Raw genomic sequence first — 14813 nt, forward strand, 5'->3', positions numbered from 1 at the left:
AAGCCTCCAGAGTTGGGCTCTACGTGTAAGTGGGCCAAGCGCTCAAGTCAAACAAAGATTATCCAGTGTTGTAAAACACTCGGCTGCTTCAGGTTGGCCAATGAGGCTACTCCTGTTCCTCCTGTTCACCGCTGCCCCTAGTGGTCCAGAGCGGCACTGTCCCACCTGAGACCAAATAGACGCTCTGTCTGTTCGCCCGTCTGTCTGTCTGTCTGTCAGTCCGTCCAGCCAGCCAACCTTGCTGCAGGTGATAACCACATGTCACTGCAAGAACAGCTGATACAAATCATTAATCAGATCTGGGCAAGGTGGAGATAGACACACACACACACACACACACACACACACACACAGCCAGTCAGGCAGCCACAGCTGAACCTGTCTACCTCTGCAGGCCAGCTACTCCGATAGCCAGCTCTTAATCTGGCAATGTGAAGACAGATAGACAGACGGACAGAAGGACGTCTTGTTTAGAAATGAACGGGAACATAGGCATGGGTTTAGACTACATGTAGGCAGGCACACACACACACACACACACACTGTACACAGCCTACTTTTCTTAAGTAAACTTTAAATGAAACATGCTGTGGCGCGCGTTGCTATGAATAATAAAGATGACCATCAGAGAGCAGCCTAGGCTGCCTGTCTTGTCAAACTTGTCCTAGCCTGTGGAGTAGTGTGTGTGCCTTTTAACTCGCTACAACCTCACAAGATTAACCAGTAACCCACATTAGGCAGCGCCCATGCTAATTCAAGTCTACATGCTCCATTGCTATTGCAATACCTTGCATGGACAAACTTTCTCTGATTGTGTGTGTGTGTGTGTGTTTCTGCTGCCTCACAGGGCCAAATAAGCTGTTATGATTGTGTATGTATTTTTCAGTTTGCCTGTTTAGTGCATAAGGTGTGTGTGTGTGTGTGTGTGTGTGTGTGTGTGTGTGTGTGTGTGTGTGTGTGTGTGTGTGTGTGTGTGTGTGTGTGTGTGTGTGTGTGTGTGTGTGTGTGTGTGTGTGTGTGTGTGTGTGCAAGGTGGAGGAAGGTACATGCCTGCGCAGCAGTGACAGTCTGGATGCCAGGACATCACCATGACATTCATCAGACAATTAATTATCCTCCCCACCCCTGCCTGCAATAGGACGAGCACTCGTGCCATGGAAACCAGAGAGACAGATTGGAGAGGAGAGAAGGTGGAGGCGTGGGGAGAGAGCGGGTGAGGGAGGCTAGGGCTGCTTTTGGACCTCTTCCTAGAACACGTCTTGAGCAAGCGCAAGCAGAGAGATGCTCTGTTGTTTGGGTGACAGGAAGCAGAGGAAAAACGAAATGTCGGTTTTCTGTCATGCCCATAGGCACTGTGCTCTGTGCTAGCTTCTGCATCGTTCTGAACTGTGTGGACACCCATCAACACACACACACACACACACACACACACACACACACACACACATTCATGCTGTCTTACTCAAAAACAATCGAAATGATAAAGCAACTGAGTCGACACCATACATACATGCTTAAGCTCACTTAGAAACAACAACAACAACAACATCATGACATCAAAACCCATGACAGTTTCACATGACTGTGGAAAAAGTCTCCTGTTTACTGCATAGATGAAATCCACACGGAGGACAGTGCTATAGATACGATGAATCCACACAGACGGAAACATGCTCAGGGTGTCTTGGCACAAAAGGGTTAAGAGGGACAAAACGGAGACACATGGCGGCGTAGGGCAACGACGTGCACGGGCACACACAGATTGGTAGTGCACGGACACACACAGATTGGTAGTTCATTTGGCAGACATACTGTACCTCCCCCTCCACCGCTCTCACCTCCCCACGCCGCCTTGGAAATCTGTAGTACTGTCTTTGCCGGGGAACATCTGGGAACTTGAAAAGAGGATATTTAGCAGATTTAACAGCAACTAATTGAGGATTAAGTCCCTGGTAACAGTGTGAAAGTGAAGGACTCTGTGTGTGTGTGTGTGTGTGTGTGTGAACGCAAGCACACACACACACCCCTCTTTCACCATCCTCTCCCAGTGTTGTGGCTCTTTGGGATGACGGGGTGGGGGGTGTGATGTGCCTGGCTGGCAGGCAGGGTAATTAGGCTGTCACCTGGCACGTGTGTGCGTCTCCTCTGCCGGGGACGGGGATAGCATCTGCTTGTGAATTACTGCTCACAGACCACACACACACACACACACACACACACACACACACAGACGCACTGCGAGCGAGGGAAGAGGCAAAAGAGGAGGGAGGGATGGAGACCGAGGAGAATCCAGGTATATTGGTCCAGTCCGTGGCAGTAGTAAGGGCTACTGGGAGAAAAGCACTGCTCACATGGCTCAAGTCTGACACTGTCTTGATGCTCTGGCCTGCCTCTCTGTATCCCAGCTTCCGGTTATCAGCAGAGGGTCTGAGCAGGCCCTGGATCAGTAGAAGAGTGCATGGAGCGCAGCGTGGCCTCTACCCCAGACTTGCCCTGCCATTATACTCAGACATGCCCTGAGACGGATCACACTCCCTGCTGCAGTGCCTGTTCCTGAGCTGTCACTGCTGCTGCTGCGACTCTGTGTGTGTGTGTGTGTGTGTGTGTGTGTGTGTGTGTGTGTGTGTGTGGGGGTGGGGGGGGGGGGGCTGGCACTGAGTCATCAGGGCTGAGGGAGAGAGGAAGAATCATTCTCCAAGAATGATCGAGGGATAGAGATGGGGAGATGGTGGGCGCTGTCCGAGGCAGCTCTCTCTGATGACAACACAAACACACACTCATCTGGTGCCACGTGCAGCCTGGCCACACAGGAGCACAACACTGGGGCTATTTACAGGCTGCTGTCACAGCTGCTGGGCTCTCTCTCTCTCTCTCTCTCTCTCTCTCTCTCTCTCTCTCTCTCTCTCTCTCTCTCTCTCTATCTATCTATCTATCTATCTATCTTTCTTTCTTTCTCTCTCTCTCTCCCCCCCTCTCCCTCTTTCTCTCCCCCCCTCTCGCGCTCTCTCTCTCTCTCTCTCTCGCTCTCACCCTCTCCCTCGCTCTCTATCCTCTCTTTCTGGTCTCCCTCTCCCTCTTTCTCTCCCCCCCCTCTCGCTCTCTCTCTCCCTCTCGCGCTCTCTCTCTCTCTCTCTCTCTCTCTCTCTCGCTCTCACCCTCTCCCTCGCTCTCTATCCTCTCTTTCTGGTCTCCCTCTTTCTCTCCCCCCCCTCTCGCGCTCTCTCTCTCTCTCTCACTTTCTCGCTCTCTCTCTCCTCTCTTTCTGGTCTCCCTCCCCTCTGACCCAGCTCATTTTATGCCAGCTCGGTCTCTTTTGCTCAGGTGTGGTATGCATTGACAGGCAGGCAGGGTTTTAAATAGCCTCCCACTCTATTAGCTCCACCAGCAGCACAACACAGAAAAGAACAGATCAGGCTGACGTCTCTAAACACGAACCCACCTCACGCCGTGTGTGTGTGTGTGTGTGTGTGTGTGTGTGTGTGTGTGTGTGTGTGTGTGTGTGTGTGTGTGTGTGTGTGTGTGTGTGTGTGTGTGGACCCTGCAGGTTTGTCCACAACGCTTCACTCACACGCAGGAAACATTCTGACACGAAGCATGCGCTCTAGTCCACCCCGCCTGCAATGTGGGTCAGAGCCCTGCGGTACGGAGCGGACGACGCTCGGCCCAGATGCAGCGAGGCAGCGACATGGCTCTCTTCCTCACCTCCTCCTCCTCCTCCTCTCCTCGGCTGATTGTGATTTATAACGAGCCACGGTAAGGGAGCTGGCCTCATTCTCGGAGGAGGGAGGAAGAGACGAGAAAACGCTGACCTGCTTAAGTGCCCCCCTGCTGTTCTAGCCGCTCCGGTTCTGTGCTCCAGCTGTTGGAGATCCACGGTGCGGGCAGGAACGACCCTGTGTGTGCGTGTGTGTGTGCGTGTGTGTGCTCCAGCTTTTGGAGAGCTGTGCCGTCAGGGAGGCCTGGGATCGGGGGGACAGGGGGACGGGGGGACAGGGGACGGGGGGACAGGGGCTTGGTCCTCTGTGGAAGGCATGTGCTGCATGCAACCTTCTTGAAGCTTAAACTGGTACAGAAAGTCATGGGGTCGACCCGTACTGATGATATTCATACCTTTTTAAATATCTATTTATACTGTGTGCCATCAGTTATAAAAAAGTGTACTACTCGGATGAAGACATCCACTATCAGAACAGATGCAAATGTACTGGAGCTTTGTAGGTAGTGTGGACGGACCATGTGTTATGTTGGCTATGGCGGCTGTGACTCTTCGTTAGGCTGTGCGGCAGGAAGCCATCTGTCTGTCTTGGGCTGACATGGAGGGCCATTTGTGAAGAGTGGCTACACAATAGACACGTCTCAGGGAGGGTGTATGAAGCTATTGTTGGCGACTTTGACGTGGATGTTACATGCACAGGATTTGTTCTGTCTGTTAATCATTGTGTGTGTGTGTGTGTGTGTGTGTGTGTGTGTGTGTGTGTGTGTGTGTGTAAGCTCATGTGGGATGTGTGTGTAGAAACGCCCCTGCGTGTGTGTGTGTGTGTGATGCAGTGACGCTACTGAGGGAGAGGCCGCTTGGCGAGGGGAAACGGAGGCTTTTCCTGCTCCACACAAGAGGAAGGAAGCCATCCTCAATGACAGACAACACACCCACCACAACATATACACACACACCCACACACACACATATATACATTCATTCATTCATATACACACGCAAACGTACACACACACACACACCCACCACAACATATACAACACACCCACCCAACCCTCCACACACACATATACATTTATACATAAACACACGCAAACGTACACACATACACACACCACAACTTTCACACGCAGTTCATGTGGCCTACTCCTTCCGTGCACCCAGCACAGTCACCCCACCCCTGCTCTCAGAAGCGTAGCGGCCGGCCCACACCCCTCCTTTCCGTTCTCACAGACAGCGCAGTCTCTTCACCACGGGCATCACTATACAGCCCCCCCAGCTTCCCAGCATGCCCTTCACCTCTCCAGCCGGGACACCAGCGATCAGTCTGTCAGTCAGTCAAGCAGGCAGGCAGCTCGCAAAGCCCTTAATCACTAGGCCCCTGGATAATTCGGGAGTAGTGGACTCATCTGAGGCGTGTTAAAAACCCCAGCATGTTCTCTGCTCTGACTGCCTCCCCGAAGAGGAAGGACCTCTCAAACTGCCGCCCCACCCACCCACCTGTGGTGTGTTTGTCCCTCTGGTGGTGGAGGTGGAAGGGCCGGCTGGTTGGGGATTGTGGGTGGTGCTCGCCATCACTGTGGCGGGCCAGGCTCCAGGGCTCCAGGCTCCAGGCTCCAGCCCCAGAGGACCAAATCGACCCTGGTCCTCCTCTCTGCCTCCCTGAACGCACAGCCTGATGTCCTGCCTGTCGTTCGTCATGCTGGAGCGCTGTTGTCACTTGGCATTCCTACCACGCATTGTTCCTTTTTTTAGACCATTTGTTCCTGTTTGGACAACACAGTACAACAGATACAATCATATGGGTGTTCCATCTCTGTCAGAGAGAAACACAAGAACGCAAGGTTGTGTGTGTGTTTGTGTGTGTGTGTGTGTGTGTGTTTGTGTGTATGTGGGAGAGAGCGTTGGGTGCTGTGGGTCATTTGTGTTAACTTTTGCACATGCATGTGTTTGCATGTGTGTAAGGGTGCTTTCACTTCTGTTGCATTTAAAGCCATGGAAAATAGCCTGTGCTTATTTGACATATTGAGGCTACAGGCTCTTGAATAATTTCCGGCATTTATTTTTTCCATTTAAGGAGGCAAGCACCTTCAGAAAACACATGCATCGCTCCTCCGTGATTCCCCAACCGCTCTCTTTTGCTAAGTGGTAGCGCACAGAAAAAAAAACGTTTCTTCAAAAGAGCACAGCTCAGCAGCTCGCATAGTTTTCCAATTAAACTTTCATTTCAGTGTGCAAACCAAGGAGTGTATAGACTGTGCAGTGTGTCCAGGCATGTCGATATGTTGTGTAGCTGTCTTGTCAAAGTGCACGTGTCCATGTTGTGTGGCTCACATTCGTCACAAGTTGACCTTGTGCAGCATTGTTGTTGTTGTTGTTGTGTGTGGCTGAAGACAACAAAACATCAGAGTATTTATTTATACCAAAATACCAAACGGCAAACACAATGAATGATCTGGCTGGGCGGTTACTCCCCCTGGCATGGCTAGATTTGTTATCAGGAATGAGTGACCTGTTATTTTCCATAGAGCTCCTTCAGAAGCACTAGTTCTTTGTTTGTATGGATGAATTCATCTTCAGCTGTAGCCACGCAGGAACCACTGATGTGGGATCAGTTCTGGGGATCCTAACTGTAGGTCTTCCTCTCATGCTCCACTGCCTCCCCAGGTCTGTCGGAACAAGCATAAAGCATCTTGCTACCAGACTCGCCTGGGAGCTGGACTGTGGCCAGGGCTGTGTAGAACTTCACAGGCTCCAGCCAGAGTTTACATGTAGAACAGATGCCTTGGGTGTCAGGGCTAACAGCGAGAATGTAGAAAATGGCCCGGTGTGAATTATTCAGGGCAGGGAGAGCGTGTTCTAGTACTTTCCCCATCCTCTCGCTCACGCTGCGTGACCGTGGCTAACATGGGTAAGTAACAGGACTTAAGCCTGGACGAGACGATTGATCTCAGGTAACACGTGGGTGATTCCTCGATGGATGATGGCCGTTGAAGTGGTGGTTGGTGTGGTCTGCTCAAGGTCTGATGCGGGAGTGTGGACCCCAGACACAAGCTAAACCATGCCGAGCAAAGCTATAGTCCTGACCTAGGGTCAGTGAAATCCAACGCCAGCACTGGTGGTGGTGTCCTCAGCTATCACCGGCAAAGACGTTGTGTGTGGCCCTTGTTCGTGTCCATATCACTTTCAGCCGTCTGCACATTACAGGAGGCATATTCAGGCCTCTCTGTCAGTCACGTCTGTGTGTGTGTGTCTGTGTGTGTGTGTCTGTGTGTGTGTGTGTGTGTGTGTGTGTGTGTGTGTGTGTGTATGTGTGTTTCCCCCCCTCAGTAAGGCATCACCAGCTCACGAACCCCTGCCCCAATGCTACCTCATTCTTGTGCTGTGCTGCTAACCGTAGATGCTAACCGCTCTCTCCTTCTCTCTCTCTCTCTCTCTCTCTCTGTTCTTCCCCCAGGAAAGCCCCACAGCATCGAGAGCTCGGAGCGTGTGCAGCTCTCTGGGACGTATAATGTGCGCAAGGGGAAGCTGCAGCTGCCGGTGAACCGCTGGAGCCGCCGGCAGGTCATCCTCTGCGGCACCTGCCTCATGGTGTCCTCCGTCAAGGCCAGCAGCACCGGCAAGATGCACATACTACCCCTCATCGGAGGAAAGGTGAGCAAGGGCCCACACACACAGACACACACAGACACACACAGACACACACAGACACACACAGACACACACAGACACACACAGACACACACAGACACACACAGACACACACAGACACACACAGAGACACACAGAGACACACGTCCCGTGGACAGCAGCTCAGGCCATCTCATGCCAGTCATCGTGTCATTCGTCCCTACCCCATGCTGTCCCCGTGGGACGCTCAGGGGTCGAGGCACAGGCACAACATGAGTCATGCATGCCAGCAGCAGAGCGGAGGAAAGCCTTTTTTTATTAGCATGCCGCGCTACCACTGAGACGGGGACTTAAATAGCACAGGCTGCGTGTCCTGCTTAGATGAGCCTGCGCATTAGAGTGGCACATCAGTTAACCATAAGCTGTGTGTGTCTATGAGTCTGTGTCTGTCTGTGTGTCTGTCTGCCTGTCTGTTTTTGTAGTGTGTGTGTGTGTGTGGTTGAGTTTTTTATTTTTTGTATTTGTGTGTGTGTGTGTGTGTGTGTCTGTTACGAGCCAGCTCAAGGCACGAAACAAGAAGGGGAGGCCACGCAGAATTTAGGGTAATAATAATAATATATTAATGGTTTACAAGTTTATATAGTTATCTAATAATTATAGCAAACGTGTGGTGAAGCTCAGTGTTATGAAGAGAAACAAAAGATGTAATGTAAAGTCAGGTAAATGGTAATATAAACAAACGACGACGATAATCCAAAACCAACGACACTCCAAAACCAACGACAATCCAAATCCAATCTCTATCCAAATCCAACGACCAACCTAACGCTCCAATCCAACGCTCTCCCGACTTCAGTCTGATCAGGGCTTTTGTAGCCCAGCCAATCAACCATACACCTGGCTCCAATTTACCTGTTGTAAAGACAGATAGAGAACAGGCATGCAAATATCCTGGGGCGGGGCCTAGACCCGCCAGGGTCGTAACAGTGTGTGTGTCTGCACTGGTTGTCATGTATGAAGGACCATAGACCCGGGGGCTCCCAGTGAGGTTAACTATCCTGTTGTTTCTGTGCCTGCTGGATGAAGATAAATGAGGGAGATGTTTTTGGCTCCGTCCTACCCTCTTACACGGAGCCTATAAGTGACCTCAGCATGAACTGGGCTGGAGCATGTCAGACTAGGCAGTGAAGGGGCAGTATGTGGGTGACCCCTTCCCTCCTGAACTCTTACCACCTGTTACTTTTTAAATTCTTGGCATTGTCTTCTTCATGTAATTGATTTGATACGTGTTCTTTAATTGCCTCTGTAAAGCACTTGGTGTAATATGATTGAATGAAATTACTGCAATAGTGTATGGGTTGGAATATGTTTCTGTGCATTCATATACTCATGAAGTGTGTGTGTGTGTGTGTGTGTGTGTGTGTGTGTGTGTGTGTGTGTGTGTGTGTGTGTGTGTGTGTGTGTGTGTGTGTGTGTGTGTGTGTGTGTGTGTGTGTGTGTGTGTGTTTCAGGTGGAGGAGGTGAAGAAACACAACCACTGTTTGGCCTTCAGCTCGGCGGGCCCCCAGAGCCAGACCTACTACATCAGCTTTGACAGCTTCACCGAGCACCTACGCTGGCATAGACATGCAGCCAAGGTCAGTGTGTGTGTATGTATGTGTGTGTGTGTGTGTGTGTGTGTGTGTTAGTATCTATCTGTGAGAGAGAGAAAGAGAGTGTGTGAAATACGTGAAGTTGTGTGTAAGAGAGAAAAAGAGAAATAGCTATTTTTAACATGGGTGTCCAGTGGTCTTTATGACCTTCTTTACGGCTGAGGCCACGGCTTCCTTGTTGTGCTGCTCCCCATGGTTCCCTATGTAGTGGTAGTAGTGGTCCATGACACTTGGTAGTGAAAGCAGCAGCAGTAGTACAAGTCACGTTCTCACACAGTATTCTCACTGTCACTGTGGATACAAATATGGCTGTGGCATGAGGCAGATGAGGGTTATTTAAAACAGCCAGCGAGCCAAACCAGTTTGTTTTTTTTTCATTACATTCCCAGACAAATTGGAAAGTAGTGACTATTGTTACACAACTGCTCAAATGATCGCTAATAATAGAAACACCTCCAAAGTCAGCTTGGGTAGAGTTTGATGGAGTTAAGTAAAGGAACACAGAAGTAGGACAAACTAGAGGGGGAAAAAAACAACATTTCCCTTCTCAACAAGCAAACTGTCACCACAACCCCTAATAGGACTGAATTGTTGGTAAAGCGTGTACGCGTGAGTGGAGTCCATGGCCTGGGTGAGCTGCGACTGCAGAGAGGGCGGATGGAGAATAGGCTCAGCTTCTCTCCTCCCTCTCTACCCTGCTCTCTCTCTCTCTCTCTGTTTTTTTTTCTCCTTTTCTCTCCATCATCTCTCTCTCTCTCGCTCTTCTTCTCTCTCCCGGGGGCAGGGCACGTTTTGCAAAGAGCCTCTTTTTCTCGTCAAGCTCAAGTAGGACAGACCTCAGAGCCTATTTTTTGCATTTTCCCAGAGACAACCTTGTGGTGTGTCAGAGCAGCGCAGGTCCCCCTGGGAAACTCAGAATAGCAGCAGCAGCAGCAGCAGCAACTGCACTGGAAAAGCGCGCGCGAGAGAGAGAGACAGATAGAGTGGGAGAGAGCGAGAGAGTGGGAGAGAGCGAGAGAGTGGGAGAGGGCGTGAGAGTGGGAGAGGGCGTGAGAGTGGGAGAGGGCGTGAGAGAGAGAGAGGGAGCCCTCGCTAAGTAAGAGAGTCATGGGCTGTTAAGTTGTCTGTGGGTCACGGTGTTGTGACTGTTTCTCTGCAGCCTAGTCTCAGTCTGGTTGGTGTCAGGCACAACGGGCCGTGTTGGTGCACCACTCTGGCCACACATCAGATGCTCCCAGTGGGCCCATCAGACTGAGCCGACCCTTCCAAGGCTTCAAGCTTGACGAGATCCGCCCCCTTTTGTCTCTCTGTCCCGCGCTCTCCCTCTCCCTCTCCCCAGCCCTCGCACGGTAGGCCCAGAGGCCTGAGCACAAATGGATTGCATCACATTTCATTTCCTGCGTCGAACCCAAAACGGCACGCTGGTAAATCCGATGCCCTTACCGTTCACGAATAACAAAAGCCCCTTGCTGAGGCAGCCAGCAGCTGCAACCCGACACCACCGTCTCGCGTTCGCACTGCCGCAGACAGGCTGATCCCGGGGCCGCGCCTGTCCTCTGCCACACAAACACACAACAACACACAACAACAACACAACAACACATGCAGGGATGGTGTTTGGGAGCAAGACGCAGTGCTACTTTGTGTTGTTCCTACTTGGTTTCGTTTCTGCAGCTGAATGGGTGTCTGCTAAGATGATTGCCATTGTGTGGTTGTGGTGGTTGTTTTCATCTCTCTCTCTTTTTCTCTCTCTCTTTTTCTCTCTCTCTCTCTCTCTCTCTGTCACTGTCTCAATGTATCAGATGGTGTCTCAGAGGATCAGCTCAGTGGACCTGTCCTGCTGCAGTCTGGAGAAGCTGCCCCCCAACCTGCTTTATAGCCAGGATCTCACCCACCTCAACCTCAAACACAACTTCTTGCCGGCAGACCACACATTACAGCAGCTGCAGAGGTATTCCATCTCTCGCTCTCTTTCTCTATATATCTATCTATCTATCTATCTATTGTGTGTTAGAGTGTTAGAGTTGTGTTTGAGATTAGTGTATGTGTGTGTGTGTGTGTGTGTGTGTGTGTGTGTGTGTGTGTGTGTGTTTGAGGGCATGAGAATGATTGGCCGCAGGCAGACCTGTGGTATGCCGAGCAGTTTTGGAACAGAGCCACTGTTTTCATCAGGGGAGATTATTGTAGTCATGGGAGCGTGAGTGTGCGTGCGTGTGCGTGTGCGTGTGCGTATGTGTGTGTGTGTGTGTGCACGTGTGTGCACGTGTGTGTGTGTGTGTGTGGTGTGTGTGTGTGTGTGTGTGTGGTTGTGCACATGTGTACATATGATATGTGTAAACATGCATGTGTACGTATGTGTAAGTGTGTGTGTGTGAGTGCACAAGCACAGCCCTCATCTTATTTTGTCATTCCACCTGTGCAGCTGGAGTTGGAGAGTGTGTGTGTGTGTGTGTGTGTGGGGGTGTGTGCGTGCGGAGTGGTGCAGGTGAGGTCACCTTGACTCTGCCCAGAGGCACCGACACAGAGGCGGCGGCAGCAGCAGTGGCAGCTCCATTTGGCCACTCTCACCGCTGCGCCATCCCGCTGTCCTCCCATGAACCTCCGGGCCGCTGCCCGTCCCCTGGCCCCCCCTCCCTCCACATCCTCCCTCTCAAACCGTGACCTTTACGGAGGAAAACAGCCTCCTCTCTGCATCCTTCACCCCCCTCCTGCTCTCGTGGATACCCACAGGTGTCCTATCCTGTGTGTGTGTGTGTGTGTGTGTGTGTGTGTGTGTGTGTGTGTGTGTGTGTGTGTCGGCAGGGGCACATGGCAGTGGCTTTGTGGCCGAAGTCAAAGCCACGGGTCTGTGTGTGGAGGCCCGTGGGCCTTGGCGGGCCCCATTGATCGGCTCCAAGCTGTAGGCCCCTGGCTATTAAAGATCAGGCAGCGTGAAGGTGAGCCTATTGTGCGGGGTGCATGTGCGTGCAAAAGGCCCGTGCCTTTTGTTTTCCCCCCTGTGAACACTCCACTTCGCCCACATGCCATACCAGGCCTCTCGCTCGCTCGCTCGCTCCCTCCCTCTCCCCCTTTTTTCTCTCATTTGCTGGGTGTTTTTCTTCTCTTTTCCTCCCTCTTCCACTCTCTGTCGCTCTCTTTCTTTTTCTCTCTGTCTCCTTCTCTCGCTTTCTCTCTCTCTCGTGAGCAGTCACAGAAGTAGAGAAAGGGGCCTGGTGGTCTTTATGGGAAAGGGCTTGTGTCAGATCATACCTACGCAGCACGCTAAGAAGAGGGATTACAATGCATTCTGGGAAATCTGGCAGCTCTCTCTCCCCTGTGCCTGTAATGGCCCCCCCCCCATCACCCCGACAAGACACACCGGATTGCTAAAGCTATCATTATGGCTCTGATCTGAGTCTGGCAGTAGGAAAGCCTGGGTGGTGTGTTATTGTATGTATAACGTGCGCGTGGGTGGGTGTGTGTGTGTGGTGTGTGCGCGCGTGCATGTGCTTTTGGCGGCTTGCCCTTTCCAAAACACTGGGTGAGAGAGCGTGATTGGGGGAGACAGGGAAGACCCGAGTCAGCAGATGTGCTGGTGCGATAGAGGAGGGCCGGCCTGGCCTCTCACTGCCCCCCTCGGCCTGCGGCCCCCATGCCTCCCCCACCCTAATGAGATGACCACACGGATCAATAACACCATGGCCTTGTTTCCTGCTCCTGCCATTCACATGATTAAGCTCTCACTGTGGGAGTGTGTGAGAGTGTGTGTGTGAGTGTGTGAGTGTGTGAGTGTGTGAGTGTGTGTGTGAGTGAGTGAGTGAGTGAGTGAGTGAGTGAGTGAGTGAGTGAGTGAGTGAGTGAGTGAGTGAGTGAGTGAGTGAGTGAGTGAGAGAGTGAGAGAGTGAGTGTGTTTTTGAGGTGAGTCGGTATAGGTTCTGTCCCATAAGACAGATGACTTTGCCATGGTATTTCCTCATTAGCATGCAGGCGAAGCCTAACCTCTTTAGACCCGACCACGGTGCGCCCACCTCTGACCCGTCTCTGGCCCTCCCGCCTCTCCCTGGCGGTTGCCGGGGAGACACCATGGCGATGGAGTAAATATCACCTCAGCGTCAAGCTGCTCTCTGACCTTCACGGCTGATTTAGGGTCTCCCGTGCTCTCAGTGTTCACGTCCCGCCTGCCTGCTGTGTGCTGAACCACAGCTGATCCCCGATCAGCCAGAGCAAATGAGACTAGCTGTTACCGTGTGATGACATGGATCCCAGAACACTGGTCTTATCTGTTAGCAGGGTGCCGGGATTCCTTTTTTTTTAAGCAGTGGGACACACAGGCGTAGTGATTGTCCTTGCACTTAAGGTCGCAGCATTTAATGAAAATGCCATGGCCCTCGGCTGTTGTAAGTGACAACAACGCCCCTGACGCTTCGCTTGTTTTTTCAACACCTCGTCACTCATCGCCATGGCGGCGCTGAGGCCAGAGTGTTCCTCCCTCCCACGTGCCTGCTCAAGACGCACCCCCCCCCCCCCCCCACCCCCCCGCCTCGCCTAAGTCGTCGCCTCAGGCGCTGCCACGCGTGCCTTCAGACAGGCTGCCACTGTGTGATTGACAGCTGGGTGCGGTCAGGAAGTGGATTGTGTGTGTGAGATTGACTGACTGTGTTGTAGCTCCTGAGGGGGAGCATCTCTCTTCAGAGGCCAGGGCTAGCCTGTGTTTGCTCAACAATACTGGGAAATTGTCATGAGTCTGCCTCTGGTATGGCTCGTGCCATATCTAAGAGATTGTACATCTTTCCTTTTGACTGTGTTACTTGTGTCTTTGTGGTTAATGATGGCATTCTCCACAAAATGGATCACATCACATCATATTGTTTATAAATGTGAGAATGGAATCAGCCGAGCATGCACACTCAAACATAGGTGTATGATGTGCAAACACCAGTCACGTGAGATGTACACTCAAACATAGGTGTATGATATGCAAACACCAGTCACTTGAGATGCACACTCAAACACACGGCAGGTGTATGATATACAAACACCAGTCACTTGAGATGCACACTCAAACATAGGTGTACGATATACAAACACCAGTCATGGAGTTGTACACTTGCTCATATTTAGCAGTGGGGGTATGAGGAGATCCATTGTGAATCAAATAAAAGTGTTTTGTGGGTCTTCCTATCTTATTACATCAGTGTGGGTATGACCATGACTCACCTGCAGCTCAGCTCAGAGCATCATTAGCGTCATTCAGGACCATGGCATCATTATCTCCCTCTCTCTCTCTCTCTCTCTCTGTATCTCATGATTACTCACGCTCTCCCTCCTTCTCTCTCTCTCTCCCTCTCTCTCTGTATCTCATGATTACTCTCTCTCTCTGTCTCTCTCTCTCTCTCTCTCTCTCTCTCTCTCAGGTTCACTCGATTACGGAGTCTCAACCTCTCCAACAACCACCTAGGCTCCTTCCCTCTGCCAATCTGCTCCATCTCCACCCTGACCGAGGTCAACCTCAGCTGCAACCACCTCACGTCCGTCCACAGCGCCGTGGGCGACATGCACAGGTGAGTGTTTCGTCACTTCGGTCACGGGCGAAAGGATCAGCAGGTCACCCAAAGGAAACGTCTGTGTTGCTACGATAAAGCTTTTGACCACCATGTCGTGTTTTTAGTTTTCTTCTCAAGGCTCATAATGTGTTTACTGAGCATAGATAAGGCAGTTGTTGAGAGAATATGAGGTTGATCTGTGATATGTGTTCGGTGATGATGATGCATTCCTGCGTGTGGAGCACATGAGTGTTGACATGGAAAGGGTGGAGGAGGAGGAGGAGGAGGAGGAGG

The 14813-nt window shown here is 51.5% G+C and overlaps 1 protein-coding gene across 1 annotated transcript in view; it reads left to right on the top strand.

The window, feature by feature from the left end:
* phlpp1 (PH domain and leucine rich repeat protein phosphatase 1) overlaps positions 1–14813 on the top strand; it is a 49851-nt gene that overhangs the window by 21982 nt on the left and 13056 nt on the right. The window contains exons 2-5 of the mRNA XM_031563328.2: positions 7173–7369; positions 8857–8982; positions 10800–10948; positions 14391–14537. Of these exons, the coding sequence (XP_031419188.1) occupies positions 7173–7369; positions 8857–8982; positions 10800–10948; positions 14391–14537 (619 nt within the window). The remainder of the gene's footprint in view (positions 1–7172; positions 7370–8856; positions 8983–10799; positions 10949–14390; positions 14538–14813) is intronic.

The sequence above is a fragment of the Clupea harengus genome, chromosome 25, assembly GCF_900700415.2.
Source record: "Clupea harengus chromosome 25, Ch_v2.0.2, whole genome shotgun sequence".
In the NCBI taxonomy this organism is placed as follows: Eukaryota; Metazoa; Chordata; class Actinopteri; order Clupeiformes; family Clupeidae; genus Clupea; species Clupea harengus.